Here is a 16,546-nt window from a genome sequence, read left to right as displayed (position 1 = left end):
GATGTGTAAGTACTTGAAGTGAAAGTGCTTGAAGTCAGTCAGCTAAGAGTTAAAAATGATGTCAGTTGAAGTGTCATCTGAAGTGTAAGCACCGAAAACAACTGGCTTACCACTTGAAGTGTAATGCATTATGGGAGTTTAAATTATGAGTAACATATCCTTCCACTGATTGATTTCTAGGGTGAAAAATGTATATAAATATTTTTAAATATATACAAGATATAAAAAAATGAAGTTTCTGTTAGAAAGTGTACCTGTGTTCAACTATGTAGGAGATAGATGTAGGAGATCAATGATGTGCGCTATCAAATGCAAATTAAGATTGCTTTAAAAAAATAGCATCTATTGTTTTTTTAATTTTGTGCAGGGATCTTTTGTATGGAATTTAAGTGGATGCCTACATTGTGAATGACATTTGTTTTTTAAAAGATATGAATCTTATCTTTTATCTTGTTATGAGCTATTGTAACTCTGACATACTCTGGTGAAAATATGCACAGACAAGACTGAAAGTATGTGATAAGGTTAAAGTGAAGTCTGACCTCCCTCAGCCCAGCACATAAACTATAGACTATATTCTGAATGAAAATTACTTGCAAGTTCACAGGAACATCTTCACCAGAGAGTACCTTAAAACACATTAAAAATGATTTATGTACAAGTATAAGGCTCCCTACTGAAAAGTTACAGGCCGAAACAGGCCCTCTAATGTGAAAGAAATATAGTTGGGATTTATTCCTGCTGAACCGAGAGGCACAGTGCATTGCTGAGTGCTGGCCAAATGCTCCAGGGCAACCACTGAGAAGACATGTTTTCTGTTTTTCTCTGACAGCGTGGTGTGTGTAACTCAATACAGCTGCAGTGAAAAGTATTTTATCATTGTTCTATGTGCTGCTGTACAACTTACTGACTCACGGAAACAAGACATTTTAAACTTCAGCTCAGCACTTCTTCTTTCTGAGTCAGTTTTTTTTCTTCCCAGTTAAATCAGCCTGACTTCAAAACCTTTCCCACTGGACCACGTACCCTGTCTGTGCAAGCTGCCACTGCAAAGTTTCAGCTCTCCATTGGTGGTCCAGTCGCTTTATTGTCTCAGTTGGTGACTACTGTATCTGTCACTCACTGGAGAAGAATAGAACACCATGACTACTGCAGTAAACAAGCTTTAAGTAGCTCTGCGTATAGCCTCATAACACACACACCCAGTGCAGAGAAATGTAGACAGTATAGGGAGACACTGCAGAACTGTACCACCATCTTTGTGTTTTACTACATGTAAGGTAAGCAATGCAATAACTAACTACTATCTACTTTCTATTACTACTGAATACACTAAACCTGTGGTCATTTTTTACAGTATTTGTTGTACCAGACACAAAATGTTCATCAAAAATGCCAACCTACGACACCCCAGTCGCCGCCATGAATTATTTCTCCCTAGTCGACCCTACAGGGGGGAACCGCCGACGGTGGCAGGTAAAGGTTTGCTGCTCCTCCGTCCCAGCATCAGACAGTTAGTGATGTTCTGAGATGACTCCTTCTCAACTACAGCAGACACAAATTATTCTGTTTTTTATGAGATTTTGTTCAAATATATTACTGTTCAGGTTGGAGAAGTCAACTGAAACAATCAAAACTGTCATTATTTCTGCAGTTTTGCTTCAATGATGTTCTGAACGCATAGACAAAAATAAAACGTTCTCTCAGTGCTCAGTTTGGCATGAATGATTCAGCATCATTGTCATTAAGGTCATTTTTACTGTGTTCAAAGTAAATGGGCCTAAATAAGCCATGACTGACATCACTAATTCATATGATTTAAACAAGGGTAGCTTTTTGTCTTGGGGGTTTTCCTGCTCAAGCACAAAAGTAAAAACGGCTGATTGGACAGATTTCAGCTGATGTTCAGTTAGTCAAGTTACGATGTGTTAACTGGAATTGCTCCAAAGAAGCTTGTTAATTGAGAATGATTTTCAAAACTGTTCTTTTTTAAATCACACACAATACTTTAATTACTTAATATATACATTTAAAATGGAACGCCTTTTTTCCTGTAATGACATCATTTTAAAGGCCAGTTTTTACCCTCTTTGACTTCCTCAGGATTTCTCCTCTACCCGGACACTCCTGCTAAGATGGAGACCACATCCCGAGAAGCTTTCTGCTTTAGACCTGTCCCACAACCAGACAGAGGTCTGCACTCTTATCTCAACCCAGAGAGTAAACTCATCTGTTTTAATTCAAGCCGTGAGCTATGGGTAGTGGGTTGTGTTTAGTGAATATGTGTGTGTGTATGTGAGGGCAGAGATTAGGAAAATGATTTATGAGTTTTTGTTCAACAATGTAATTACAATCATTAGAATGAAATAATAATAATACAGTAATTAATGCTTCAAATATAGAGAAAAAAATCCATATAAGGTTAAATATGCTGTTGCTTGCATGTCAAGGAAAACAAATCTGACCCAAATATGTTTTTATTAATTTGCAGAATATTGCCAGCAAAGTACTGGGGGTGCAACCTTTAGTCTTAAATCTAAGGAGAAAAAAAATACTATGATGGGCATCACAGGTCAATTAAAATGGCATGATAATTTCATATTTAAGAACAGAGCATTTATCAAAATTAAAGAAGACAAATACATAGTAAGACGCTTCTCTTCAGGCTTAACTAAATGTACATAAAATGATTTAATTAGAACAGCAGATGCAATATAATACGGAAAAACTTTCAGCCCCAATTATAATCTAATACTTTTTCCAGATGTTACTTCTGTAGGCTGAAAGATGGGATTTTTCACGGGTTACTTCATGACTGTGTGCAAAATGAAACCCTTACAAAGGTTATGATTACGCTTCAGGAGACCGTGTCGCCCAGAACACACAGCAGGGCTCCCACCGTTCTCATCCCACATCCTCGAGACAAACAGGAACAGGAAACAGCAGAAGGGACGGTGAGCAAGGGGAGGACGAGCAGGAAGGCAACTGTGTTCAGATGGGGTCAGCAGTGGTGAAAAACGAAGGAGATGCAAGACAGATGCTGTCTCAGTATCAGAAGGATTTCCCGCCTCCGTCCTCCTGCCGCAGAAGGCGTACACCTGCCCTCCCGCAGCCAGACAACATCGCCATCAACCCTGCCTTCAGGTGAGAGCCAGGTGCTCAACATGCCTTTGTGCACTTCATTACAGCCCACCCTAAAACTTAGAACTTAGTCAGGTCCATCACCTTTTAAAACATGCAGATGTTTTCATTTTTTATTATTTATTAAACCTCTGTAACATTGATGTTTTAATGTAGTTGTTGTTTGTCTGCTGTATGTTTTATCCTATTATTATTAAATGCATTGATTGATTAAATATCGTATGAATGTTGAGATCAGCTCATGCATGTCTGTGTTCTGCTTCACAGGATCGAGTTCAGCACGGTCCAAAGAGAGGCTTACCCTTGTTGGCCCATCATGAATCCCAGGTGTGCTGGCAGGCTGAGAGTGGCCTCGTCCGGTCAGCCAAACATGACTTCTGACTGACAACCTGTCACCTATCAGCTTGCATGTGCGCTTCGCAGCAATAAGTGTTTGACAAGGCAGTCATACCTTCTCACCCTGCTCATATTTGGCTGTAAAACTTGGCAATTTATTTACACTATAAATAATTAAATGTAAAAAAAAACTGACTGCAGCAAATGTCTGAGTCCATCATAAGGCATCAACCCACCCAGTTATAATCATTCAATACAATAAACATGACTTAATAAACCAGAATGTGTGTGTCTTTGCATCAATTCTACGGTCTAATCTTATAAATAGCACTTTAAGTTAATTTAAACACAAGATACTACTTGGAATGAAATAGAAGTTTTGGATGTATTTATGAGTTCGGCTTCTCTAACCACATCCGGCACATTGTGTGTGCTAATACTGTGGATACTGTGAAATCCCTTCTTTTCAGCACAACCTCATTTCTCTGGTTCAGCTTCTTCTTGGATAACAAGTGACGAATTTCCCAGCAGCAGGTCATGTGATGAGCTAATGGACTGATGATGTGTCACTGGATAAGCCTTACAGCAATAGACTACAGCCATTATGTTTTATGCTGATGACTTCAGACATACAGACAGTCAGCCTGATAGAAAACAATCCACCCAGCGACTCATAACTGAAACATGATTTGCTTGACCAGGGATCAAACAGCTGCGGCTTCCGGATAAGTCAGAGAGATGGAGAACTCTTCAACCAAACCATGTACATGAAAAGATTCCCTTCCTGTCCATTCTAATTTCTACGCCTGTCTTTATATGACTTTACGTGTTTTGTACTGTTTTCATCCCAAACAGCTTAAAAACCTCAGTTCAATCACAAATGAGTTTTTTTTTTCTCAACTCCATTTGCTACCAAAAACAATTATAAAATAATATACTTCAGTGGAGTTGCAACTTCTAGAATTCAAATTAGTCACCTGTACATTTAGCTGATGCTATATTTCTGCATTACAGCTCTAGAGCATACTTGCTATTGGCTACAAATGCAAAAGAAAAAGTTACATTTAATGACCTCTGTCACAAAGGAAAATGCAACCCATAATGACGTTGGAGGAAAGCATTTTGGACTAGGAATGAAAAAAGGGACACCATTGTGAAAATGGTCTGGTTTATTTGGTTTTCTTCCCTGTGTTTAGAGCCAGGATTGCACAAACCATCACCAGAGGCTTTTTACCAAGTACGAAGATGCAAAAATGCCCCAACGCACTGTAATAGGCATGTCTCATCTTTCAAAACCAAACTAAATTGTGTTAATAGAGATAATGTGGAACAGATTAAATCTTATTTACAACTACTTTAAAAGGTGTATAATAAAAATATTGCCATTTTGTTGCAGATTCGCCTTTTAAAGCTTGTGATACTTCTTGTACTGATTGTAAGGCCTCACTTGGCAGGACAACATCAATAATGCAAAAATGTCTAGACTTGTAATGTTCACTGCACTTTCATATGGTAAATTATACTGTTCAATTTAGACTACAAAAACATGAACTGAGTCAGATTTCCCTGCTGCAGGTTGACATGCCATTGCCATACAGTGCAACCTGATCAAACATGAAACTTTGACAGTCCACACCAAAACTGATATGCTGAGACCATAAAATGGTCATCTGTTCACTGAAATGCTTTTGATTTCCATAACTCAGTATGTGTGCCAATCACAAGTCCTAATAGTCACATTCTGCTTCACTGCCCACTTGGCTTGAATTTGTTCATTTGAGGCAGGCAGCTGGACTGTGTACGAAGACTTCCTCTGAAGCCTTGGCGAGATCAGTACTTTGAGGATATCTCCAGTCTTGTAAACACGGGCTTCATCTCCTGTCCCGGTGCCTGTTTCTGTCACCGTGTCTGCGATCATCCCTCTCTCTGCCTCTGTCCCGGTCATCTCTCCTCCCTCTGCTGCCCCACTCAGCCTCTCTGTGCCGGTCCCGGTCCTCTCTGTCTCTCGGCCCTAGTCTGTCCCAGTCCCGCCCTCCTCCTCCTCCACTACCACCACCACCTCCTCGTTCCTGCACCAGACCGACCCCGAGGTTAATGGGTTTACGGAAAGGCCTGTCCCTACCGCCGAACCGCAGCTGTCCGGACTCTTTCTTCCCACCCTGCCCACCGCCGAGCCGCCGGGGGACCCATCCTTTCAGGGTCCTCTCCTGTTCAAAATCCACAAACACTTCGTGCTGGTCTACCACCAACTTGTTGGCGTCCCGGCGAGCCCGGACAACAGCTCGCTCCTCCTTATATTCAATGAAGGCGTATCCTTTGGAGAAGCCCGTGACGATGTCCCGGACCAGCCGGAGCCGCTGGATGTCTCCGTACTTGGAAAACACTTGGTGCAGTTTATCCTCTGTTGTCTGTGGGTTCAGTCGGGACACAAACAGGGTGAGCAGTGGGTCTCCAACAACGCCTTTGTTGGGTTTATAGCGGGCACTCATTGCCCTCCATACCGCCCGATCGTGGGGCTCCACGTCCGTGCCGTCGATGCTGCCAGCTTTCAGCGGGTCGTACACCTTGGCTATCGGACTCCAGTCGACCATTTTTTTTTACAGAAAATTATGTCACACGGTTCCCCTTCTTCAATACACGATTTACAGCAACGGTTTCCCTGGCGGTTGTGTCGCTACATGAATCGATAACTACCCAGAGAACCCTTTCAAATATTCCACAGCAGCCGGTAGTCCCGCGTTCATCAACAAAAACATTCCGTAATGAAACAAGTACTAGTCTGTCACGTTTTAAAGGTTCCTACTTAGTTGATTGTGGTCGAGATCCTTTAGTCAGTACCGTGGCCTCAAGATAATAGTCTAATTGCATATAAATATGTGTATAAATAAAGACATGTACAGTTTATCTACATTATCTGTTGGTATGCATAATTAAAGTAACAATATAAATCACTTATACCGTCTCCACTTTTAATGCCTTACAAAGTCGGATCTCTTGCACTGAACATGCATAAAGTATTTTTGCAATTTAAAATATATATTGGCTTAATGAAAACATTACAGGTTGTACAATACAGCATTTACAAAGCGCAACAAAATGAAAAGCATTTCATAAAAATATGTATAGTCTGATTCTGCGAAATACAAAATTATTATATAACTTCACTCCCAAGTCAAGGCCCACTAGCTAGTTTATTGCGGAGTTTTCAGTCATTCAGCGCTGGCTCAACAGATGGCTGCCCTGAGACATGAGCTCAGCAGCTGTTATTTCATCCATAGCACTTTTAGGACTTCTCGTCCATATAAGCTTAAACATGAAAGTTCGTTCTTGACCTTAACAACACAACCCCCCCTAACGGCCCACTAACTATATACATTTATATTTATATGCCCTCTGTTAAGTAATCCTATGTAATTTGCAGCCGCAGGGCCAATAAATGACGTTTTGATTTACAGGGACAGTTCAACCCCAAATCAAAAATACATCATCTTTCCTCATAACCGTAGTGTAGCATTTATCCATTTGTAAAAGTGTTCCTACATGAAAGTGCTCACAACAAAATCTGTGGATTATCTTGAGTACCAGGTCATGATTTCCAGAAAGACACATTACTGTTGAGTTTTTTTCCCAATTTTTTTTTTTTTTTTTTGTGAGCAACACACAACGAACACCATCTAATCCCATTATATTTGATATTATATTGTTAGTTGCACATGTATTAAACAAAGTTTTAATCCTGGCAGCCCCCTCAATTCAAAACAAATAAAGAAAAAATCCTTCCAAAACTATTTTCATATATATATAAACTCAATTTCTGTAAATTGCAAACTGCACTGCTATATATATGAACACTGGTGACACAATTTACAAAAACATTATTTAATAAAACAGTGAAAAACATCTATTTTACCTCCACATTGTTTCAACTACTACAAAATCATAAAGATGCTGTAATTCACTGCTATGTACAGTTTGTTTGTAAATTATCAGTTAGCTATGACCTCATGTCCCATTGTACAGTATCAAACTGCTTAGAATCAAAGAACAAACAAGAACTAAATCTGTCTTGGTATATCTCAAAATGTCATTTCCGCAGTTGTTTCAACAGCATGAATTAGATATTCTGTCTCAATTTCCATTAGACTAGTTGTACAGAGGATGAGCTGTCCTGCTCTTCGGCTGCTTCACTGCTGCGCCATCACTTTCTGTTTGCCCGTTACATGTCCTCCACGCTCCATTTATAGGCTGCCTCCTGAACAGCTTTTTTATCTGCCATCCGATTGTAGCGTTTCTGTTCAAAACCATTTGACCTGCGAGGGACATAGAAAACAAATGACACTTTTAATTTGGCAATCACACACTGAACTCCATCTTTGATTTGAATGAAGCTCCCAATGACCACTGTGATTATTGTGCACATACTTATGCAACAGTAAGCGATGTAAGAGAATAGTACGAACCACGGATGCTATGTGTTAAAAAGTAGGATATATGGTCACACTGATCACATTACACATTCATTACACTGCAAAAGCATCACACACCGTACCTGTCAACCCCATCCCAGCGATAGCCTGGTAGAATATTGAAGCGGTTTGGAGGTGGTGCTGGGCCTTTATATCGAGGTTTCTCTGCAAAACAAAAATAAGATGGTTTACAATATGTACTGTTAAGTGGTAAAGAACTATTTTGCATTGTTTTGTATTAGTCATCGCAGAGAACAAGGTAGATATATGTAGAGACATATGCAACTCTTAAAACCTTGTGTCTTTGTATTGCGTTCCTTTTTCCGTCTGAGCATTGCAGCCATCGGATCCCCCTCCCTTTCCTGCTCTCTCAACATGCGGTCAAGATCCTCGTCGTCGCAGTGACGTGCCAGCGGCTTCTGGGCTTCATGCAGTGCATCCTCAAGTTTCTGCTGATGCATCTGGCTCTGGGCCAACCTATAAACACAAGCTGACTTTAATCATGGAAACAAGTCGGCACACAACACATTACAAGTCTTTACGTTGTCACAATCACACTCTACGCCGTTTTTGATGTATGAAAATGTAATGCAGACACACCCTTTCCCCCACTGAGCGTATTTCTCATCCTTTGCTGCTTTTTCTCCAGCTTTCCTTTTCTGTTCTTCTCTCTCTGTATCCAAATCCCTCCTTTTACCGCTCTTGTCTCGAAACACCGTCTGGGCATTGCGGGATTCATCTAGTCATAGCAGGAAAACAGGTTTAAAATGTCATCTAAATGAGGACTGCATTTATACAACCTAATCATGACTACAACCAAAGATATCTCTATAAACATTTGGAGTATGCATGGGTCTTGTACTGTACATGATATGAGATGGAAAGACCTGTGAGTTCTGCCTGTGAAGGAAAAGCATTTGAAAAGAGAGAAGCTGAGCCAACCTTCTAGTGGCTGGTTCCCTCTTTCTCTGCGTCGGTTCTCCTCCTTCTCTTTCCTTAAAACATCCACAGAAACCAGACCTGACTTCCCACCAGAAAGCATCCTCTGACCCTGAAAAAAAAAAGTAAAAATTGTATGGATCTGATCGATTGGACATAGAATGCACATCTATTTGAGGCAAATCAGACTCATATTACTCTCTGAAATCTGAAATCCCTGAACACAATTTGCTCACCTGTGACTGGCCAGGCCTACGAGGCGGTGACAGATCTTCATCTGAGTCCTTTCCACTGTGTGGCCGCCTCCTGGGTGGCGACTGGTCAGATTCAGAGCCTCGTCTTGTTTTTGATTGCTTCCGTGGAGGAGATTGGTCGGAGTCAGAAGCTTCTCCCTTTAGTGGCTTTTTTCGTGGAGGCGACTGGTCAGACTCTGAATCATGCCTGTTCTGAGCCCTCTTTGCCAGTGGTGACCTATGACGATCAGGTGAATGTTTTTTACTTGATGATGATGAGCTTTGCTTTCTTCTGGTGGGGGATGAATCTAACAAACAAATAAATAATAGTTTAGTGAAGTGTTTGTATAACCAAACACCTGAACCAAAAGTACTTTTCTCATGTGCAAGAAGTTGTTAGGCCAGTTGGACTGTGGAGGGATGACAGTAAAAACCTACTAAGTCATAAGGCGGACCAGAATATGAATATGTGTTGATCATTTATCACTAATCACATTACATGGTAATGCCATTCTTGGATTTCTTTATTCTGTAAATTATGACACACAATATTATCCAAATTAAGACTTCTAAGCAATTACTAAGCAATTATAAGCATTATAACTTCTGAAATACTTAGAGAAGTCCAGCAAAATAAAAAAACAATGTTTCAGTTCGATCATCAAGTAGTCAAATGTGATGGACATCCAATTGATGTCAATAAATAAATATGGTGATATACTATATAGCAATATTGGAAGGTCCTCTGGTTCTTATGTTTTATTTTTGCTAACATCACCTTGGCCTATGCAGAAAGCCTCAAAAATGACCTCTCATGTCTCACCTTTACTTTGCCCCTTCCCTAATTTCCCTGACTTCTGCCTCGGAGGGGACAAGTCTGGCGAGTCATGGCGACCTCTTCTGGGAGGAGATATGTCTGGAGAGTCATGGCGACTTCTTCTGGGAGGGGATGTGTCTGGTGAGTCATGACGGCCTCTTCTGGGAGGGGATATGTCTGGAGAATCATGGCGACCTCTTCTCGGAGGAGATGTGTCTGGTGAGTCGTGTCGAGTCTTTCTGACTGGAGAATCAGGTCCCCTTCTCTTTGACGACAGCTCTGGCGAATCATGGCGACTCCTGCTTGATGCCACGGGCTCTGGATGTTGATGGCCTCTTCCTTCCCCCTCTTCTGTGTCTTCATTTCCATCAGCTATTGGGAGGGAGACTCAAAGTAAACAACGGTGTTCGCTACACAGAAAAAAATTCTCTTAACTTCTATGACAAATACCAATTACCTCCAATCACTTTCCATCGATTGCTGGTTCTGAAGGCTTCCAGCTGTTTCACTTCCTCTGGTCTCTCATCAATCACCTCTGCAATCTTAGCAAACAAATGCAAGAGGTAAAGTTTCAGGAGAGGGTTGGGTGATACAATAAAATACTTAACAACCATCATTGCCATCATTGATTTTGCCATGCCATCTATACCAGAGTGGCTATCTCTCCAATACCTCTACTTTTATTAAAGCATTAGTCAGTGTTGCATATTGTTCAAGTAATGTTTCAAGCAAAGACGCCAAATGTAAGACAAATCCAGCATTTCAGATTTGCTGCTTTATCTTATGTTATTCCCAATTGGGTACTTTTGTAGGTTATGCATTTTTGATACCGTGGTAAAGATATATATATGTAGATATATATCAAGATAAACCAACCAAAACACTGCTTTACTCTATTTTTTAAAATACAAACCATTGAATAAACCGATAATTTCCCGAAGAGAATTACCAAAATACATGCATAAAATGAAAAGTACGACACGTTTTTAAGGTGTGCTCTATTGCAAAATCAATGAATGGTCACAGGCTAACCAGCTAGACACGTTAGTTCTTACCACTGGAGCTTCCTCTTCGTCTTCTTCAATCTCCTCCTCCTGTTTGACCATCTGTTTCCAGTCTATGTCATCGTCTACTATCTTAAGTCTTGAATAAGAGAAGCAAAAGTGAGTCTAGGCACGCCAAATGCACGTTTCTCTAAAAACAATGTGTTTAAGGGAGCAACGGATCGCTACACAGTAATAGCTATCTCAGTTAGCTTAACGGCTAATACGCGCAAAACCTGTCCGGCAACAGCTCGACTAAAACTTCCCGCAGACTCACCCTTTCTCAGGAACCTTGCGCCGTTTCTTTTTAAGTTTTCCCTTTGACTTCTTGGTATCTTCATCAGCGGATAAATAACGTTTTAAGTACTCAGCTTTAGACAGTTCTGGTCTCTTACTACTACCAGTCACAGCGGCCATCGTAATGTTGTCGGAAACTATGGATAGCAACGAGGGTCAATAACGCCCATTTCAGCAAATTTGGGAGCAGAGATGAGATGGTATTAACTCACTTCAATAACCAACATTGTAGGTTATGGCGATGGGGTAATAATGAGTTTTAATGATTAAATTAAATTATTTAATAATTTATTGATTCATTTATATATTCTTCTCCATTATATATCTATATTCATAGTATTATGTATTCCATAATGCCTTATTAATAACACTTTGGGGCACCAGAGGGTCCAACACACAACTAATAAGATTACAGGTTGATCTATTCGTCAGGCAGAGATTCTTTATATGTCTTGGTGGCTTCCTGGACTGTTTCATTCTTCTGACTTTTGAAATTAGTTCAAATGGAAAGCAGGGCCTATAAAAAAGTTTTAATGTTGTATTGTTTCACATCATTGAATCAAAGTACGTTTAATTTGGCTTCTTTTGAACCAGGATCAACAGGGAAAAAATCCTTTTAATGTCACAGTGAAAACAGACCAAAGCAATCTGGATTAATTGCAAACATAAAAGACAAAATACTTGTTTGCTTAAGTATTCAAGTCAGCATTTAGTAGATGCAGTTTTGGCAGCAGTTACAGCCTTGAGTCTGGATGGATAGGTCATTCACTCGCTTTTACTGCTGTGTCATATACTTTCTATTTCTGAATGGATGATGTAGCTATACTCCACGGGATGTTTAGTGACCTGTTCATGTTCATGTGTCCAGTCTCACTACTTTCAAACACCTTTTCAATGAGCTGCTTGGTTCGTTCGTTCGTCTCAGTGGTGGAGTTTTTGCCACAATACTGACTAAAAGTTACAGATGTGTTTGCACTATTCAGGTAATCTCCATTTAACGAATTACATGACTTCTAAAACCAGCTAGCCACACCTGTTATGATATAACTGTGTAAAATTAAAGGTGGTTTATACTTATGCAAACAAAGAGTTTGCTTATTTCAAATCTGTAATGAAATCAGGTCACTCTGTAGAGACCTTTATTCACTTTGACATTAAAGCATCTTCTTCTGTTGATCAGTGTCAAAAAAGTTGGAGTAAATACTCTGATTCAATGTTGTTAAACAGAGACATATAAAACACTCTTTTACATGCACTGCAGGGCAGCTTGAGAGCTCATAAACCACCCTACACAAAAACCTTAGATACATATGACTTAATTCTAATGATGTAAAACATTTGCTGTCATCATCATTAACAAGACTTTTCTCCTACACGATGGAGCTTGCATGCATGACAGAAAAAGACCTTTTAATTTCCATCCATGTGCCACCTCTGTCCCACCAGTATGAACACTGAATTCACACACAAGTCAATGTCTGGCTTTAAATGGCATTCCTTTATTGAAAACAAATGCTGCAGCTTCCAGAGTAATATTTACATCACAAGTTACTCATTGTATTTGTACACACAGAGCTGTGCAAGCCTCTGAATTAAAAAGCAAATCTATAAACATTTCTGTCACATCATCTGTGAGTCATCTTCATTCTTTATTGTCAGTTTTATGAAAACATTTTAGTGCACTTAGGAGGAAAACAAGAGAAGGAGAACATCTGATCAACACGTGGGTGTTAGTGTGGGGATGTTTGTGGATGCGGGAACAGATGTGTCGGCGTGGTTAGATGTGTGTGTGTGTGTGCCAAGCCTGCGTGATTTTTTGTTTTTTTAGCTTTGTGTTTGATAGAAGAAAAGCAGCAGACAAACGATCCAGGAGCAGGAACTCTTCAGAAACACGCTCACAGCTGAACACGTGGCGAGTTGATCTGCAGAGGAAGAAAAGTGGGATGCAAACACTTTAAAAAATCCTCTTGAATTTGCTCTTGCTTTTGCTAATGCTCACTCCCTCAAATCCACACACACACACACACACACACAGTTCATCCACCCACCTTTCTCCACACTGATTCTGGCAACCAAACCGGATATTTTGCACAAGTAGGTGGTATTGTGTGGGAGTTTGTCTGTGAAGCCGCTCAGGATCAATCTATAGCCATGAGGCTCCAGCTCCTTCACGTAGCTTTTGTCTTTGAACTGGGCCTCTGCTGATGAACCGGACACATTGGTGTTAATGAGGGACTCTTTGGTTCCAGAGGACCAAGAGAACTCATAGCTGCTGATTTTGTTGGGCTGAGGCTCGACCCGGCAGTCCACTCTCAGGTCGTTGTCTTCGTCAACGCACACAGAGATCAGGTCGCACTTTGCTGGGATCAGCAAGACTGGGGCAAAACACAGAGGGACACATGAGAATCACGGAAGGGAGAGCATATGAAGGTATATGTTTATTCTGAAACCTTATTATATGCCTTTTCACAGAAGTAGAAGTCTCCAGATAGCTGAGTAGAAATAATTGTGACAAATAATTCTCACCTGCCAGCACTCCATACACAAACAGAGACTTGAGCATGATGGAAAAGGACCCATCCAACTTTGAAAAAAAAAGGGGAAATGTGACAAAGAAAATCTGTTTATAAAGAGAATATATAACAATAAAATGTAGGCAAACTGAGCTATGATCCATTTAAATCAGTGCATCACCACCACTGACTCTCCAGGTGGTTGTGAGGTCATTCTGAGTGAGGTAATGACATCATTAATAGCAATGTCATGCACGGACACAAAAAAAAAGAAGGAAAACATACTACAGGGAACAAAGTAAAACGACGAAATCATACTTTGTCATTTGAGTCACAAGCCGACAAGGTTGAGATACTCTGATGTAAATCACTGTAAATGTCCTCTAGTTGCCTCCAGAACTTGGAGCCCACTTGTGGCCACATCTAGTGACTGGACATAATTCAGAGTAAAAGATGACAGATGTTTCCTCTTTCCTGTTTTACTGTCTGTTTGTTACAGAATTCCTCAGATTTTTCTAATGCCCTTGACACTGTTTTGTATTTATCAGTTTCCCAAGCCTAATATTCTGCAATGAGTACTTAGTTGAGACTGTTTATATGTGCATGTAGGTATTTTCTATTGCCTGCGTATCTACATGTTGTAGCATATTCCATGTCTCCCTGATATAACCCTAGTCCTCATATCTGTTCTCTGGGCTGCAGCGGAACATTTTGAGCCTTACCTCCTGTCAGTGCTGGATGATGTCGCAGCTCCTGCCTGCGTGCTCTTCCTTGGTTGAGGAACAAACAGCTGGTGGCAGTTGCCTCAGTGTGCAGCACTGCAGAGCAAAACACATATGAGGCGAGGTCGGAGCAATACATAGAGGTGGAGAGAGAGTGGGAGGGATGAGGGCGGACCAAAAGGCACTGATTCGTCTTTCTCCTCTGCAGTGTCTGACGGAGGACAGGGTGGGCTGACAGGCAAGGCTGGGTATCATCATTTTTATCGGCTGGGTGTTATGACCTTGTCTCCTTCCCTCTCTGGTGCAACTCTCCACTACTGTCCCAATTGTCCCCAGTGTGTTTTTGGTAGTCTCCTTCTAATTTCCACTTTAGCTGCTCTTATACATTATAAATGACATTCACAGAGGTCTGAGTGAGTCCTGCAATGTGTTCTGTATAACAAGCATATGCATGCATAACTATACACTTGCTGTGAAAAGGTATGCCTTAAAATTTTTAAGCTCATATAAAGCAATGTCTCACTTTAATGACATCATGTCAGTATAAATGCATACTGTCACTAGGTGGATTTGTGACCTCCTAGAAATTTCTAGCACTGTCATACCAAATGAGTCATGTAAAATGGCTCAGTGTCTCCACCCTATGGCCAATAAAAGGAATTTCACAAAATAAGTTGAATGCAGATTCACAGCTTGCATCATGAGGTGCTGCTGTTAGGGCTGGGGAAGTTTAGTGGCTGCTGTGTAGTGATGGATATGACCGAAACTACACTGAAACAGGGATGCCCCATGCATCATCCAGTGTCCACTTTGTTGATAGTGAGAGAGCTAAATGTTAAGACAACATAGATGAAAATGAACATGGAGGAGTGTGCTATTCCCAGCATGCTCTGTGCAGAACACACGAGAACAACAAGCTACTTGTTTACCTAGAGGATAACAGAGGTGGAGTGTTCACGTTCATACCGGTACAGTCTCCAGTCTACCTGACTTATTTGGCCTGAGGGAGTAGCCTGGCGAACCTTCAGAAAGGGAAAAGGGCTCAGAGTCCATTTTTGACTGTATGACCTGAAAGAATACACTGGGTAAATATTGCGCAGTTACATTTAAAGTCTGTGCAGTGGCTTGTGTTATTGAAGATAGAAAAAGACATAATCACTGTAACCCATTCTTGATAATGTAGGTTCAAATATGTTTATTATTAATATAACACATCTTATGTGGCTTTCTATAACACCATTGCCTCCCCTGATCCCCCAGTGACCTTATTGCCATTTTTCATATGAATTATCTTCAAATACGTGCAACTACTTTGCATTAGCAACATGTTATATGTGTAAAAGGAATGCAGCTTGGAAAACATTTCTTTTTATCTTGTCAAACAAATGTGTCACAGTGCCTCCTACATCTCTTTCATCTTCAGGCAAATTCAGACAGCCTCAGACTCTTTCTTCCTTCTCCCAGTGTGTTCTGCAGTTTTTAAGTTTCAGTGTCTGTCATTTCTTGCCCACCCACAGTGGTCGCCTCTACTTCCCTCATTTTGAAATATAAGTACCTGAAGTTTTCTGTGCATGTGAATGTCAAACTCCTAAGTACACTTAATGTTGCCACTGAATGTTAAGTGTGTTGCATGTCAATTTGCATGCAACAAGGCTGCAGGGTTACCTTCTGGGTAACCTCAGGCTATACAATGCCATATAAGGCCACTAGTGTCAATTTTACCATTTCTGTTTATTTATTTAGCATTAATCTATTTATTATCTATGTAGTCTGAGGTGTCATGGAGAAAACTGTGGGCATATTTTGATAATTAGTTTTAGTAAATAGTGAAATTATCAGAATTTTGTCACCCTTGTGCATCACACGCTGATAGATCGCATAAGTTCAACATAGTTTGATTTTGATTTCAGGTTTCGATATGAGAATGAGTATACTTTGGGCTTTGACTCCTAAACACAAGGCTGTGTTATCTTCGAGACCCCTTAAATGTATTTTACATTTACATACATAATGAATAAACCAACACCAGTGATATTTGC

At 40.4% G+C, this 16,546-nt stretch overlaps 4 protein-coding genes across 4 annotated transcripts; 1 reads left to right on the top strand and 3 right to left on the bottom strand.

The window, feature by feature from the left end:
• The first annotated feature begins 1,392 nt into the window (after positions 1-1,392).
• Positions 1,393-3,526, top strand: si:dkeyp-69c1.9. Its single transcript, XM_041952747.1, has 5 exons — positions 1,393-1,476; positions 2,104-2,193; positions 2,862-2,989; positions 3,088-3,144; positions 3,409-3,526. Exons 1-5 carry the CDS (start codon positions 1,393-1,395, stop codon positions 3,524-3,526), a joined length of 477 nt encoding a protein of 158 aa, XP_041808681.1.
• A 1,124-nt stretch (positions 3,527-4,650) lies between these two features.
• snrnp35 (small nuclear ribonucleoprotein 35 (U11/U12)) lies at positions 4,651-6,200 on the bottom strand. Its single transcript, XM_041952917.1, has one exon. It carries the CDS (start codon positions 6,066-6,068, stop codon positions 5,349-5,351), a length of 720 nt encoding a protein of 239 aa, XP_041808851.1. The 5' UTR covers positions 6,069-6,200; the 3' UTR covers positions 4,651-5,348.
• A 267-nt stretch (positions 6,201-6,467) lies between these two features.
• On the bottom strand, positions 6,468-11,392 carry bud13 (BUD13 homolog). Its single transcript, XM_041952558.1, has 10 exons — positions 11,253-11,392; positions 10,988-11,075; positions 10,390-10,474; positions 9,939-10,304; positions 9,119-9,423; positions 8,886-8,994; positions 8,544-8,682; positions 8,239-8,420; positions 8,027-8,108; positions 6,468-7,787 (listed from the first exon to the last, which is right to left on the bottom strand). Exons 1-10 carry the CDS (start codon positions 11,390-11,392, stop codon positions 7,694-7,696), a joined length of 1,590 nt encoding a protein of 529 aa, XP_041808492.1. The 3' UTR covers positions 6,468-7,693.
• A 1,371-nt stretch (positions 11,393-12,763) lies between these two features.
• On the bottom strand, positions 12,764-14,610 carry LOC121617767 (thy-1 membrane glycoprotein-like). Its single transcript, XM_041953001.1, has 4 exons — positions 14,508-14,610; positions 13,799-13,856; positions 13,321-13,647; positions 12,764-13,194 (listed from the first exon to the last, which is right to left on the bottom strand). Exons 2-4 carry the CDS (start codon positions 13,833-13,835, stop codon positions 13,097-13,099), a joined length of 462 nt encoding a protein of 153 aa, XP_041808935.1. The 5' UTR covers positions 13,836-13,856; positions 14,508-14,610; the 3' UTR covers positions 12,764-13,096.
• Positions 14,611-16,546: the final 1,936 nt, after the last annotated feature.

Source organism: Chelmon rostratus, chromosome 14 (genome assembly GCF_017976325.1).
Source record: "Chelmon rostratus isolate fCheRos1 chromosome 14, fCheRos1.pri, whole genome shotgun sequence".
NCBI lineage: Eukaryota > Metazoa > Chordata > Actinopteri > Chaetodontiformes > Chaetodontidae > Chelmon > Chelmon rostratus.
Note: the sequence above shows the minus strand (reverse complement) of the source record. Positions and strands in the feature narration are given on the sequence as shown.